The 15,974-nt window shown below is 40.4% G+C and overlaps 1 protein-coding gene and 1 long non-coding RNA gene across 4 annotated transcripts in view; one reads left to right on the forward strand and one right to left on the reverse strand.

Moving 5' to 3' along the window:
• Positions 1 to 7,002: 7,002 nt before the first annotated feature.
• On the forward strand, positions 7,003 to 10,704 carry LOC126994289 (uncharacterized). Of its 2 annotated transcripts, none has more exons than XR_007748965.1 (3): positions 7,003 to 7,023; positions 7,346 to 7,391; positions 7,576 to 10,704. It is a non-coding gene; the product is annotated as an uncharacterized LOC126994289 (long non-coding RNA). The 2 variants fall into 2 exon arrangements; XR_007748966.1 differs by having other exon boundaries at positions 7,004 to 7,023; positions 7,622 to 10,704.
• LOC126994277 (acetylcholine receptor subunit alpha-L1-like) overlaps positions 9,501 to 15,974 on the reverse strand; it is a 34,716-nt gene continuing 28,242 nt past the window's right edge. The window contains exons 8-9 of one of the 2 annotated variants that reach the window (XR_007748963.1): positions 10,069 to 11,226; positions 9,501 to 9,949 (exon numbers count right to left, since the gene is read on the reverse strand). Coding sequence is in view for 1 of the 2 variants with exons in the window: in XM_050853567.1 (XP_050709524.1) it covers positions 11,032 to 11,226 (195 nt within the window). In the remaining variant the exon portion in view is untranslated. Of the gene's footprint in view, positions 11,227 to 15,974 lie in introns of both variants that reach the window. The other variant, XM_050853567.1, reaches the window with a different exon arrangement.

Raw genomic sequence — 15,974 nt, forward strand, 5'->3', positions numbered from 1 at the left:
ATGTTTTCCTTACCTGTCGTGGCCGTTAATTAATTTCTCTCCTCTTTATCTCCCTAACATTATTTCCTTTAGTCTCCCCTTCCCTTTACGTAGCTTCCCTCTCTCTGCGTCTTCTCTTTCCCTATCATTTATTTTATTTTTCCTCCTTTTCCTCTTGCCTCTTCTTCCTCTCACTTTGCTTTCCTCCTTTGTATCTTCTCTTCTCTTTCCCTAACATTCCCTTTTTCCCATTCATGATACCTATGCTTTCCTTACCTGTTGCCCGTTAATTAATACACGCAAGAACACCTGTCGTTTGCATACAATACGAATCACTCACCTGCGCACTGTCTGTCGGCTCTGCTGCTCCATCGTCATCCGCTTCGCTACGTGTCCTGGTTCTGACGTCTAAAGTTTTGTTATTTCCTTTATATTTTTCCTGTTTTTTTCATCATTTTCCATCCGTTTATGTTCCTGTAGTTTTTTTTCCCGTCTTTGTTTTCAGGTTTTCTTTGCGTCTGAAAGCAAGAAAGCGGAACTAAAGATAAAACTGAAAATTGTAAAAAGCAAAAACAATGGAAATTTCGTGTTTGGGTTTTGGAAAATAATAAAACAAGGCAACAGGAACAGCAACCGCCCAAGACTTAAAATACTGAAATGAAATGCAAGTAATGAAAATGGATGGATGGAAGAAAGGGAGGAGAAAACCTATATCAAAAGGGGTTGGGAGAAGGGAGGAAAGGGAGGGGAGGGAGGGAAGCTGCATATAGAGGGAGGATAAGGGAGGAGGGAGATGGAGGAAGAGAGGGTGATAAAAACATATAATTAAAAGGAGCAGTTTAAGCAGAAGCGAGGCAGCAGGAAAAGCAACGAATGAAGACTGTTAGGAAGCTGAACTGGAACTGTGGGGGTAAATATATGCAAAAGAATCCAAGACAAATGAGCATAATTAAAAAAGATATCCAATAGACGACTGGAAAAGTGAGTCAGCGGTAAGAAACGCTAAAAATAATTGCATCTAAAGTAAACTGATAAACAGCAACACATATACAAGCTGAAGTGAATTGCAGGAAATGATAAAGGAAATAGTAAAACAAAATCAAGAACAAAATAAGAAAGACAGCAACATACAGCTAAAAAAATAGTTTAAAAAATGACAGGCAACAAAAAAGCATGACTAAAAGGCTGTTACAAGGCTGAAATGCAAATTCTGGGATAAATATATGCAAAAAGAATCTTCACAAATGAGCGCAATTAAAAAAAGTGTTACATAAATGACTGGAAAGGCGAGACAGCGTTAAGAAAAATAGAGAAAAATGTTGTATTCAAATTTAAATATCACACAAAACTGAAAGGCAAAGTAACTTATAAAAAAAAAATAGACGCTAGAAAAATAAAAAGCAGCATAAACAAACTCATCGACAAAATAAAACAACAACAATAACAACAACAACAACCACACACCTGTAAGAAGAAAAATAATGTAAACGTGAATATTAAAAAAAAAGAACATACAACGATACAAAAATCAAATAAACCCAAGGCAGATAATATAAAGAGCAACAATTATGAAGCGTAAAACAAAGATTAATAGGATGAGAAGAAAAAATCCACACGCAGTTTAATATATCAAAGAAAAGAGTAGAAAAAAAAATCAAGGCATGGAATTCAGGCTTATAATAAAGTCACACGCAAAAAAAACAACAACAAAAAAAAAACAGACATGAGTTAAAATTAATGAAAGTAAGAACAAACAACGAATAATTAAACATACAAAACAGCAAATCACTAACTAACGAAATTTAATGAAGCAAAGATGAGATAGAAAAAATATCAGAACATGGAAATTCAGGTTCGCGATAAAGGAACACACACACAAAAACATTAGCCAAAATAAACGAAAATAATAACAAAGTGCTCATAAACAATACCATGCAAGTAAATCATTAAAACACTAAAAGGTGCGACAGGAATGCAGGGAATAATCAAGCAAATGAGAAAACGAAATCAAGAACAAAACAAGACACAGCAACATGTAATAAAGAAACACACACAACAAAAACATTAAAAAAACATGAACCAAAATAAAAGAAACTAAAACTAAAAAGATGCTTATAAAAACAATACAATAGAAGAAAAACATTAAACACAGAAAACAACAACTACCAAACCAACAGATAAACATAAAAAAACACAATTAACCTGAGAAAACAAACACACACACACACACACAAACAAAAGAAAACAATCTCCTTCCACTACTTCCATCGCTGCAAAAAAAGAAAAACAATATCACAAGCACTTATAAGCAAAACAAAACAAACAACTCGATAATCACACACGTAAACAAAAACACAAAAAAACAACATGAGGTGAAAACAATAACAACCAAAACACAAACAACCTTACAAACACACAACCCCCCCAACCCCCCAACCCCCCCTCCCCCCCTTTGATTAATAAGAGCCCAAACACGTGATACAAAACTTTTATTATTATTATTGTTATTTATTTGTTACATTAAAATCTAAAACAACATTTCGAGGGAGCCGAGAATGTTTTTTTTTTGTATTCTTTTTTTTATTTTGCCGGCGAATATAACAACTCGGGTGGTGGCCTAGCTATCTTGCGGGAGGCTGGGGGGGGGGGGGGGGGAGAGGGGGGGAAAGGGAGGTGGAGGGGGGAGAAGATGAAGGGGGAGAGGAGAGGGGGGAGAGAATGGGAAGGAAGGAGAGGGGAAGAGAAGTAGGGAAGGGAAGGAAGGGAGGGACGGGAGGGAAAGGGGAAAGAAGAGGAAGGGGAAGTAAAGAGAAGGAGGGAAGAGAAAGGGAGGAAGAAAGAGGGTAGGAAAAAGAGAAAGGGAGAGAAAGAAGGAGAGGAGAATGGAGGAGCCGGAGATGTAGAAGGGGAGAGAGAGGGAGATGGAAGAAGAGGGAAAGTAAAGGAAGGGAGGAAATAGAGAGGGAGGAAGAGAAGGAGAAAAAAGAGGTAGGGGAGGGGGATTGAGGAGAGAAGAGGAAGGAAAAAATGGGAGGGGAGGAAAAGTAAAGGGAGAGAGAGAGAGAGACGGGATGGAGGGAGTGGTAAAGGAGTAGGATGAAGGGAGGGAAGGAAAGGGAGGTAAAGGGAGGGAAGAGAAAGGGAGAGGTTATGCCTAGCGAAAGCGATCTTCTCTACCTGGGGAGGAAACGTGAAGGGATGGAGGAAAGAAAGGGAGGAGGGAGGGAAGAAAGGGAGGAGAAAACGTAAATCTGAAAGGGTAGGGAGGAGAGAGGAAAGGGAGGGAAGAGAGGGAAGCAACACATAAAGGGAGGAGAGGGTAGAAGGGAGACAGAGAGAGGGAGGGAAAGAAAAGAAAGGGATGGAGAGAAAGAGAGAGAGAATGGAGGAAAGAAAGGAAACTGGTTGGGAGAAAGTGAGAGAAGGTGGATGGAGGAAACAATGAAGGTAAAAAAAAGGGAATAGGAGGAAAGGGAATGAGTGAAAACCACGATAAATTTTAAGAGAAGAGGAAAAAAGGGAGGAAAGAGGGAAGAAAAGGGAGAAAGTGAGGAAAATAAAGGGAAGAAAAGGGCACTACATTAGGAGAGAAATAGAGAAAAAAGGGAAGGAAAAAATTAATGAATAGAAAACCGTTAGAAAAAGGTGGATGAAAGGGAAGAAAAGAGGGAAGAAAAGGGAGAAAGGGATGACAAGGGAGGAGAAAAGGGCGCTACAGGTACCAGGGACACCGAACACCTATCACCACACAGCTGGCAACAAACACACACACACACACACACACACACACACACACACACACACACACACACACACACACATACAAAAAAAGAGTAACATTCCATTCATCAACATCAGACACACGAAAACAAACAAACAAACAAACAAACAAAAATCTCACCTGACTAATTATTACCCGCACAGGTGAAGCCAAAATCAAGGTATCAATTAATTAAGAAAAAAAGGTAAATTGAATCTTATCTCAGCAAAAAAATAATATCACTAGAAACTATAAACTGTTTTGCTAATACTAATGAAACGAGGGGAGGAGGAGGAGGAGGAGGAGGAGGAGGAGGAGGAAGAAGAGGAGGAGGAAGAGGACGAGGTGGAAAGGGAAGGTTAAAATGAATGATGAAAAGAGAAGAGAGAAATGCGACAGAGGTATAGGGAATGAAAGACTGGAAAAGGAAAGATACAGAAAATGCAGGAAGAGAGAGAAAAAGAAACGAAAGAGAAAGAGAAGGAAGAAGAGGGAAAGAAAAGTAAAGATATAGTGATTGAAAAAAAAAGAAGTAAAGAAAACGACGAAGAGAAGATGAAGAAGAGGGAAAGAAAACGAAAGAGCACTTGGGTAGGCAGGATGAGGATGAGGAGGAGGAGGAGGAGGAGGAGGATACGAAAGATGGGAATGAGGAAAAGGAAAAGGAGGAGGATGAAGACGAAAACGAAGTAGAGGAAAAGGAAAGGAAAGAAAATTTGGACAACAGGAAAGGGAGGAGGATGAGGATAGGGTATGGAGGAGGAGGAAAGGAGGATGAGGATGAGGATGAGGATGAGGAGGAGGAGGATACGAAAGATGGGAATGAGGAAAAGGAAAAGGAGGAGGAGGATGAAGACGAAAACGAAGTAGAGGAAAAGGAAAGTAAAGAAAATTAGGACAACAGGAAAGGGAGGAGGATGAGGATAGGATATGGAGGAGGAGGAGGAGGAGGAGGAGGAGGAGGAGGAGGAGGAGGAGGAGGAGGAGGAGGAGGTATAGAGGGGTGAAACTACATAATAACAGACATCAGCACCTCCAGTGGCGCCACCTAAAACAGCGGCGATCGTAAGCACTAAGAAAACGAACCACTGCAACACATTCCTCTCGCAACACAAACCGAACAAGAAACACCGGACTAGACACACTGGCAACACAAAACTGTCCTCTCCGCAACACAACCTAAAGGGAAACTTGACTAGTAACACTGCAACACATTCCTCTTCGCAACACAACCGATAAAGAAACACCGGACTAGACACACTGGCAACACAAAACTGTCCTCTCCGCAACACAACCTAAAGGGAAACTTGACTAGTAACACTGCAACACATTCCTCTCGCAACACAACCGATAAAGAAACACCGGACTAGTAACACTGGCAACACAAAACTTAACTCTTTGCAACACAACCTAAAGAAAAACGGGACTAGTAACACTGCAACACATTCCTCTTCGCAACACAACCGATAAAGAAACACCGGACTAGACACATTAGCAACACAAAACTAAACTCTTTGCAACACAACCTAAAGAAAAACGGGACTAGTAACACTGGCAACACAAAATCTTCGTCTTAGTAACACAACCGAATAAAAAGCCTGACTAGACACACTACCGCAACACAAAATCTTCCTCTCCGCAACACAACCGAAGAAGAAAAACCGGACTAGATACTTTGGCAACACACAATGGCAATACAAATCTTTCCTCTCGCAACACAACCAAATGAATAACCGAACTAGTAACACTCGCAATACAAAATTTCCTCTTCGTAACACAACCGAAAGTCTACACACACTAGCAACACAAAATCATCTTCTCCACAACACAAACCGAAACAGAAACACCGTCGACAAACTGCCAACACAAAATCTTCCTCTCCGCAACACAATCGTAAAAGAGAAATCGGACTAGATACATTGGCAACACAAAATGACAATACAAATCTTCCTCTCGCAACACAATCGAACGAATAAAACGGTCTAGACACAACTGGCAACACAAATCTTCCTCTCCGCAACACAACCGAAAAAGAGAAACCAGACTAGATACATTGGCAACACAAAATGACGACACAAATCTTCCTTTCCGCAATAGAAACCGAAAAGAAAATACCCGACTAGAAACACTGGCAACACAAAACTGTCCTCTTTGCAACACAGCCGAAAAAGAGAAATTTGGCTAAACACAATTCCGCAACACAATCGAACGAGAAAAGCGGTCTAGACACACTTCCGCAACACAAATCTTCCTCTCCGCAACACAACCGATAAAGATAAACCGTACTAGATACATTGGCAACACAAAATGACGACACAAATCTTCCTCTCAGCAATAGAAACCGAAAAGAAAATACCCGACTAGAAACACTGGCAACACAAAACTTTCTTCTCCGCAACACAACCAAAAAAAAAAAAAAAAACTTACTCGAAACACTGGCAACACAAAACCAACCTCTCACGGTACAGTGTATAGCGTAATGGCGACTAACGTAACGAGACAACGAGGTACTTAAAGATACAGATGCCGAAGATAACTATTTGGGGGTATTTGTTATATGTTATTTATTTCCGTTTTTCGTTACATCATTAATATTCCCGTCTGTTTGGTTTTACTCAATACCTCTACAAGCATAACACACAAATCATACACGTATCTTCTTGGTATATACTTAAAACACGAGTTAAACCTGTATTGATAATTAAACATCCGGAGTCATGAACCGTACACACACACACACCTGTCGGAAGGTAATTGAATATGCGTGCAGGTAAACGGAAACGATACACACAGCACTGGTTTTATGTATACTTAGAACATAGTAAATAGATGGGGGGGTCAGTGTATTTTGGGAGCAGTTATTATAATGAAACCAGAATGACGAGACCCGTTTTAGTGTTGGTCTCCGCGAGTTCCTTCCATTGCAACACCTGTCTCTTCCTTTACCTGTAGCCAACATATCGTCACCTTCGTAAAGAAACCGCCTAAGTCATTATTTTCTACTTTACAGGAAATCAGAAAATAACTGTCATCATCTCATTCGGCTTAAGATTTAGGCAGGAATGAAAGGGCCAATTCTAGAACACTCAAACCCTGAATGACGAAGGCAACTATACAGAAATGGGCGTCACATGATGAAAAACTGATGTAAACAAAAACCTGGAAATCTCTGAAAAATTACTTAGGCGATTATTTTATGAGGGTGACGATATGAGGGTAAGAGATTCATGTTGGAGAGGTTACTTATAGCCAACATATGAGGGTAAGAGATTCATGTTGGAGAGGTTACTTATAGCCAACATATGAGGGGCAGATATTCATGTTGGGGAGGTTACTTATACCCAACATATGAGGGTAAGAGATTCATGTTGGAGAGGTTACTTATAGCCAACATATGTGGGTAAGAGATTCATGTTGGAGAGGTCGACTATAGCCAACATATGAGGGACAGAGATTCATGTTGGGGAGGTTACTTATAGGCAACATATGAGGGACAGAGATTCATGTTGGGAAGGTTACTTATAGCCAACATATGAGGGTAAGAGATTCATGTTGGGGAGGTTACTTATACCCAACATATGAGGGACAGAGATTCATGTTGGGGAGGTTACTTATACCCAACATATGAGGGACAGAGATTCATGTTGGGGAGGTTACTTATAGCCAACATATGAGGGTAAGAGATTCATGTTGGAGAGGTTACTTATAGCCAACATATGAGGGACAGAGATTTATGTTGGGGAGGTTACTTATAGCCATCATATGAGGGTAAGAGATTCATGCTGGGGAGGTTACTTATAGCCAGCATATGAGGGGACGAGATTCACATTGGAGAGGTCGACTATAGCCAACATATGAGGGACAGAGATTCATGTTGGGGAGGTTACTTATAGCCAACATATGAGGGTAAGAGATTCATGTTGGAGAGGTCGACTATAGCCAACATATGAGGGTAAGAGATTCATGTTGGAGAGGTCGACTATAGCCAACATATGAGGGGCAGATATTCATGTTGGGGAGGTTACTTATAGCCAACATATGAGGGGACGAGATTCATGTTGTCGAGGAAAGGACCCGCGGGAACCCACTCTAAAACCGTCTCACTAATCTGCTTTCACTACATCGGGCGTTTATTCCCATGTATTTCCGCCCTTGAGCTGCCTCCTTCGCTGTAAAATAAATAATACACAACCGCATGTATCGTCAGGGATGCATACACGTTTACGAAAGAGAATACAGGACTGAGACGCGTAACGGGAACTGAAACTTAAGCGATAGAGCGACAGCCATCGACTTGCGCTGCACAGTAACGAAGCGATATTTGATTCCGAGTTCGTTTTGATATAGTACACAGGTGAGGGCTTTGAGTACCCACACCTGTACGCACACACACACACACACCTGTACACACACACACACACACACACACACACACACACACACACACACAGAAACCTACCCTTTAACCTTCTCAGCTTAACACGCCCACACCCACACCCACACTCACTCACACACACACACACACACACACACACACACACACACACACACACACACACACACAAGAAGAGGTGGGATGCTGCCTCTGATGCTGAGACCTTAAGAGGCTTTAGAGGTAGAAAAATACTTGAGCTTCAAAATTAATATCAAATTCACACCTGCCCCTCGTTTTCTCATTTATTTTCTTCCCCTTTTTTACGAACTAATGAAATGAACGAAGCGAGTAAGAGAACATGTTTATTTTTCATCAGTTCTCTTTTACGTAGTGTTACTGAGCAAAGGAAAGCCTGTGGACCAATAAAAAGTGTGAAGTAAACCCCAAGCTGGTCTCTCATTGGACGAAGCTCTCATGACGTCACTGCTGAGTTCTGATTGGGTAAAGCCTCGTGACGGGCCTAGCAGCTCTCTTCTGATTGGATGAAGCTTACGCGAAGTTAACAAAAGCTGGATTCTAATTGGCTAAAGACCTACTGACGACATAGAGGTTCTTTTTTAATTGGATACGGATTTTTTCGCGCCGTCAAGACCTTCCTTCTGATTGGACAGGGTACTTTAAACACTTCCAAAGACATTTACCACTAACCCTCACGAAGTCAACCAGTGCTGGACTCGAATTGGCTACAGACCTACTGACGACATAGAGGCTCTTTTTTAATTGGATACGGATTTTTTCGCGCCGTCAAGATCTTCCTTCTGATTGGACAAAGTTCTTTAAACATTTCCAAAAAACAAGGAATCCTAAAATAGTTCTCAAGAAGCCAACCAGAGCTGGATTCTAATTGGATGAAGACCTTCTGACCCTTGAAAGACTCTATTCTAATTGGATACGACTTCTTTCACGTTTTCAAGACCTTAATCTCATTGGACAAAGTTCTTTAGAGTAATTAAATATCTGTGGTGACTGTGTGCTTAGGCTGATTATAGTTATTGTTTTTGTTTTTGTTGTTTTTGTTTTGCATTTATGAACTATTAAATTGTTTTGAGTTGTGGGTAGCTGTAGGTTGATTGGTGAATGCGTTGTTGTTGTTGTTGTTGTTGTTGTTGTTGTTGTTGTTGTTGTTGTTGTTGTTGTTGTTGTTGCTGTTGGTACTATTGTTGTATTTTGGCAAATTTATACATACTGTCGCACTTCATAATTCGGCATAGCATTGCATTTTAATATACAAAAGAAAAATCAACACTTACTTAGCTCATTAAAAAAAAACACACAAACACACACACACACACACACACACACACACACACACACACACACACACACACACACACACACACACACACACACACACACACACACACATACGCACACCAAACCTCACACCTGGATAACAAGAACACACAGGTAGAAACAATTAACTAACTCACACAACTTCTGCTAAATCACACGTGTTACCTCTGATGAAGCTTCTGTGTGTTACGTCAGGGATTCTTTGGCCCTTGGAACACACAACACAAGCAACACAACAAACACAGGTGATCAGGTGTTGCCCAGGTGGTTTGATTAATTCCTTGGCACCTTGATTAACCACTTGGCACTCCTCTTCGTCCTTGGCACTGGTGGAAGGGATGTGGAGGGCCAGAAAATGTGGGTTTGTGGTTTATTTATATCCTTCAATTTCCTTTCATTTTCCTCTCATGTGCTCCAGGTTCAAAGTTACGGAGATGAGCACCGAGGCCTCGCGTAACTATTGCGTATGCCCCCAACTTTACCTTTTTCCTTATACGGTTTAACACATGGATGATTTTTTTCTCTCATGTGCTCCAGGGTCAAAGTTACGGAGATGAGCACCGAGGCCTCGCGTAGCTATTGCGTATGCCCCAAACTTTACCTTTTTCCTTTAACGGTTTAACACATGGATGATATTTTTCTCTGTTATTGGTTAATTGCGAATTGGTTGACGATAGGACGTTTTTTTTTATTTTTACGTTTTTCCGAAGTTCCCGTTTTAGTGTTGATGTCGAGCTTTGTGTTAATTTTTTTCGGAGTTTTCAAGGTAATAGGTAAGATTTTTCAAGTATTTTTTTATATATTTTCTTTTTTTCAGTCACTTACATATTTTTTTCTTTCTGAACTTTCTGATTTTGTTGATTTCCTTCTTTTCCTAAATACTTTCTTGATTGATTCTTAACTTTGCTTCACTAATACAGAAAAAAAAACTTGAACCGAAACACACACACACACACACACACACACACGGTAGGGAGGGAGGGATGGCGCAAAACAAACGAGAAAGCAACAGCTTCCACAGTACAAAAGCTCTGTACACACACACACACACACACACACACACACACACACACACACACTATCGGTTAATTGAGCGAAACTTGTATTAACGTTAAACACTTTCGGAACAAGAATAAAGAAGAGAAAAGGAAGAAAAAGAAGAAGAGACAAAGACGAGGAGGAGGAGGAGGAGGAGGAGGAGGAGGAGGAGGAGGAGGAGGAGGAAGAAAAAGAGGAGGAGGAAGAGGAGAAACTAGACGATGCAGAACAGTAACAGGAAGAGGTGAAATGACGGGGGTAACACACACACACACACACACACACACACACACACACACACACACACACACACTCACACACTCACACAAACATACACACACACAACCCTAATACCTTTAAACGCACAAACACACACACACACGCACAAACACATCTCAAACACCTAAACACACACACAAACACACATAGCCACCTTCCATTTTCTACTCAGCAAGCCCTCCTCCAGTTTACATTAGTCCATCCTTCTTCTTCCGTTTTCTTTCGAGGGCAACCTTTTCCCATTTTCTTAGAGGTCCGCGGCGTCTTGCTGGAACAACTGCTGGCCGACTTTGCTGTACTGCATGTCGATGGGGGACGTGTAGTCGTAGAGAAAGGGGGATTCGAACAGGATGAGAATCGTGCCCAAGACGGAGATGCCGCCGAAGATCCAGAGCAGAAGACGATCCAACACCATGGCCACGAACGCCCAGTCATCGTCCTCCTGAAGAAGCGGATCAAGAAGGGAAGGAGAGGTGTTAAGTGCTAGGTAATAGGATTCGATGCCATGTGGTGTTGGAAGCGTCTGGTTGGAGAATATGAAGTAGGATTCGATTCTTTTGTGACGGAAAGAGGTGTTGGGAAAGTTGGAAAGTTTCGTTTAGTCGGCGCAACATCTGTGGTCATATGCCGGAGAGAGACAGAAGGGGAAGGAATTATAGGAGAAGGGAACAGATCCCAGGAGACGGAACACAACCCCCGATTAACACCTGGTACCCATTCACTGCTGGGTGGACAGGGGCGCAGGGTATCGGAAAAGCCGCCCAAATTTTTCCACTCCGCCCGGGAATCGAACCCGGGCTCTCTCGGTTGTGAGCCGAGTGTACTAACCACTGCACGACGAAGCCCCCAGAGGTGTTGGGTGTTAGGTTTTAGGATCCGATGCCAGATGGTGTTGCAAGCGTGTGATTGGAGGAAATGTATGGGATTGAAACTTGTAGGATTTGATTGGTTTTGTGATCTTGATGAAGTGTGTTATGAAAAGGAGGGGAGAAAAGGGGAGAGAAAGATGATAAAGATGAATTGAGAGACTTGGAAATATGAAAAATTGACTGAAAAATGAATGAAAAATGACTAAAATTGATGAAGGTGTGCTTTGAAGAGCAATAAAGAGAAAATAAAGATAGGTAAAGGTTTTGTAATTGTGTGAATAGATGATTAGACTAAAATTTGTGTTGTGTTTCTGTCATGAGAAGGCAAATAGACAAAACATAAACACAAAATCATATGAAATAAATAAGTTATCAAAGAAAACAAATAAGGAGAAGATGAACACAATGGGAATCTATTTTAAAACAACCTAACAATAAAAATAAAAAAACAAGAAAACGTTAGTTACTCCTAAAATGACACCACAGAAAGGAGACTCGAACCCATAACTATAGAACCAGAAGTCGCCACCCTCAGCCACTGCGCCAACAAGCCAATGAAGAGGAAGGTAACAAGAGGAGGAAGAGGAGAAAAAAGAGGAGACAAAGAGAGTGGTGGAAGAGGCGGAGGAAATGGACTGAACGATTTATTGGCGCGAAGGAGAACAAAGAGGAATAAGGAAAAAAAGCTAAATGAGAGAGAGAGAGAGAGAGAGAGAGAGAGAGAGAGAGAGTAACGAATATATGGAAAAGAAGAGGAAGAGGAAGAGGAGGACGAGGGGGCGAGGCAAGTTCCAATATTAAGTCGACGGTTAAGAAGACAAGAAATAATGAAAACGTGGGATGAGAGATTTCGAAGGGAGGACTAAAGAGAAGGTTGATGAGAGGGGAGAAGAGAGAGAGAATGATAGATTGAGGGAATTAGAGACAGAGGGAATGAGTGAGGGGAAAGACCAAAGGATAAACAGAAGGAAATACACACACACAAAGTAAATGAGAGGGAGAGTAGCTGATGAAAATAGGAAAATAGATAGGGAGAAATGAAAATTGAGATATACCTGATTTCTCTTTTTCTCTCTTCCTGTTTCTCCTGTTCTTTGCCTATTCCTCTTTCTCTTCCTCCTCCAAATTAGAAAGATGAAGAAATGAAATATAAATTGTACCCTTTCTCTCCTTTTTCCTCTCCTTCTTCTTTCTCTTCCTTCTCCAAAATAATAAAGAAGAAGAAATAAAACTAACTCTCTCTCTCTCCTCCTCCTTCTTCCTTCCCTACTTTTCCTCTTCCTCTTCCTTTCCCAAATTTAGAAGCACAAAGAAATGATAAAAGACATACCCATTATCCCTCTTCCTCTTTTTCCTCTTCCCTACTCATCTTCTCCCTCGTCCTCTTCCTCTTCCTCCTCCAATTTACAAGCTCTCCTCAGCCAATTCCTTGAGATCGGTTCCAACTCTATCACCATGCCAGACACCGTTTCCTAAGAGCCTTTTCTGAATCCCTTTTAATTGTTTTTTGATCTATATATATTACACTTATCTTTTGGACGTGAGGTGAGGGAGAGAATTAGAAAAGGAGAAACTAATGCTCTCTTCTATATTACAATTAAATCTAATCTATTCATTATATAGTAGAATTAGTATGGCGTAAATAGTCCTAGAGGAAAGCAATTAAAAGGGAAGTAATTAGTATTTAAGGAAGAATAAGATGTTGGAGACTGGCTTTTTTTAATACGACCAAAAGACAGAAGATACAGATAGAAGATGATGCTAAAGATGAGAGAATGATAAAGATGATGAAGATAAGAAAATCCTTGATAATATGATAGAAACTGGGAAGGAAAGGAAGGGAAAACTATACAGGACAAAAATAAAGAAAGAAGAGAGAAAACCAGTGGAAAAACGAAGGACAAACAAAGCGTAAAATGGATAATAGAAATGATAAAGATGAGAGAAGAGAAAGAGTCTGATAAAATTTAATAGAAAGAGAAATGGGAAAAAACGGGGAAAAAACAATACAGGACGAAAATAAGGAAGAAAAAGAACGGGAGAGAAAAATGAGAAGGAAAAGAAGGAAAAAACAATGTAGATGAGACGTAAATAAGGAAAGAAGAGACAAAAAAAAAACTGATATGATGGAAATTGATGAGGGAAAGAAGGAAGAAAATATGCATAGAAAGAAATTAGTGAAGAAAATGAACAGAAGGAAAAACATGAGAAGGAAAAGAAGGAAAACAATATAGATGGGACGAAAATAAGGAAAGAAAAGAGAAATGAAAAAAAACTGATATGATGGAAATTGATGAGGGAAAGAAGGAAGAAAATATGCACAGAAAGAATCAGTGAAGAAAAGGAACGGAAGGAAAAACATGAGAAGGGAAAGAAGGGAAGCAACAGAGGACGAAAAGGAGGAAAATATAAACAGAAAGGAAAAAAATGGGAACACGAGAAACCACTCAAAACAGGAAAGACACAGGAAATAGAAAAAAAAAACATTACTTAAAACACACACACGCACACACACTCAAAAATAATGGGAATGGGAATGAGAAAAAAATACGAAAAATACAAAAAAAAAATGATAAGACAAAATAAATAATGATATAAAGTAAAATGAAATAATAATAACAAAAAAAACACCTTTCTCTTTATATATACAAAAAAGAAAAAAAATAATGGAAATGAGAGAATGAAGAAAATTAACCAAAGAAAAGAAAAAAATGGAAAAACTTAAAATTAGAAAAAAAAAGAAAAAGAAAAAAGGAATGGGAAAGAAAATATGAAAAACAAACAAAACAAAAATGAAGAAAAAAAAGGAATAAAAGGAAAAATAAAATCAGAAAACAAAAATATAAAAAAAGATACAATAAAATACATATATATATATAAAAAAAAAAACTTTCCTTTCCCTTTCGTTCACCCATTTCCGTCACGCTACAGGTAAGTCAATTTGTGAGAACCAGGTAAGAGTTACATTGTGTGCGTGTGTGTGTGTGTGTGTGTGTGTGTGTGTGTGTGTGTGTGTGTGTGTGTGTGTGTGTGTGTGTGTGTGTGTGTTATAAAAGGATTATAAAAAGGGAAGAGCAGATGAACGAGGATATGAAAGGAAGGAAGGAAAGGAAGGAAGGAAGGAAGGAAGGGAAGGGAAGGAAAAGGAAGGAAGAAAAGGAAATGAAGGAAGGGAAGGAAGGAAGGAAGGAAAGGAAGAAGGGAAGGAAGGAAGGAAGGAAGGAAATGAAGGAAAGGGAAGGAAGGAAGGAAGGAAGGTACGGTAAGGTAAGGGTAGGGAAGGGAAGGTAAATGAAGGAAAGGGAACTGAAAGGAAGGGAAGGGAAGGGAAGGAAAGGAAAGGGAAATGAAGGAAAGGGAAATGAAGGAAAGGGAAGGGAAGGGAAGAGAAAAAGGAAGAAGGAAAGGAAAAGAAGAAAGAATGAAGAAAGGAAGAGAGAGAGAGAGAGAGAGAGAGAGAGAGAGAGAGAGAGAGAGAGAGAGAGAGAGAGAGAGAGAGAGAGAGAGAGAGAGAGAGAGAGAGAGAGAGAGAGAGAGAGAGATAGAGAGAGAGAGAGAGAGAGAGAGAGAGAGAGAGAGAGAGAGAGAGAGAGAGAGAGAGAGAGAGAGAGAGAGAGAGAGAGAGAGAGAGAGAGAGAGAGAGAGAGAGAGAGAGAGAGAGAGAGAGAGAGAGAGAGAGAGAGAGAGAGAGAGAGAGAGAGAGAGAGAGAGAGAGAGAGAGAGAATCGGCTTATAAGACTACAAGAGAGAGGCATCAATTTAGGAGGAGGAGGAAGAGGAGGAGGAGGTGGAGGATGAGGAGGAGGGAGGAATGCAATTGGAGGGAATGGAGAGAGGAGGAAAGAGACGAAGGGAAGGAAGGAGAGAGGAAATAAGGTGAAGAAAGACGGAAGAGAAGGAGACAGGAATGCTAATTTATGTGAAGGAGAGAGAGGGAGAGAAAGAGAGAGAGAGAGGTGGAGGAGAGGGAAAGAGGAGAAGGATGCTGATAGGAGGAAGACGAGGAGGAGGAATGGAGATGAAAGAAGACAAGTGGACGAAGAAGGACGTTGAAAGAGGAAGAAACAGGTGGAGAAGAAAAAATGAAAGTGGAAGAATGAAGACAAAGGAAGACACAAAAGAATGAAGGAAAGAAGAAAAAGGAAGAAAACAAAAAAGAAACACACAATAGGAGGATAAAGGAAAATGAAGAAGGGTGAAACAGGAGGAGGAGGAGGAGGAGGAGGAGAAATGAAGACAGAAAAGCAAGAAAGACGAAAAAGGAAAGGAAGAAAAACACCAAAAGAAAATGGGATGCGACAGGAAAATGCAAGGCCCACGT

This window comes from Eriocheir sinensis, chromosome 7 (assembly GCF_024679095.1).
Source record: "Eriocheir sinensis breed Jianghai 21 chromosome 7, ASM2467909v1, whole genome shotgun sequence".
Classification (NCBI taxonomy): domain Eukaryota; kingdom Metazoa; phylum Arthropoda; class Malacostraca; order Decapoda; family Varunidae; genus Eriocheir; species Eriocheir sinensis.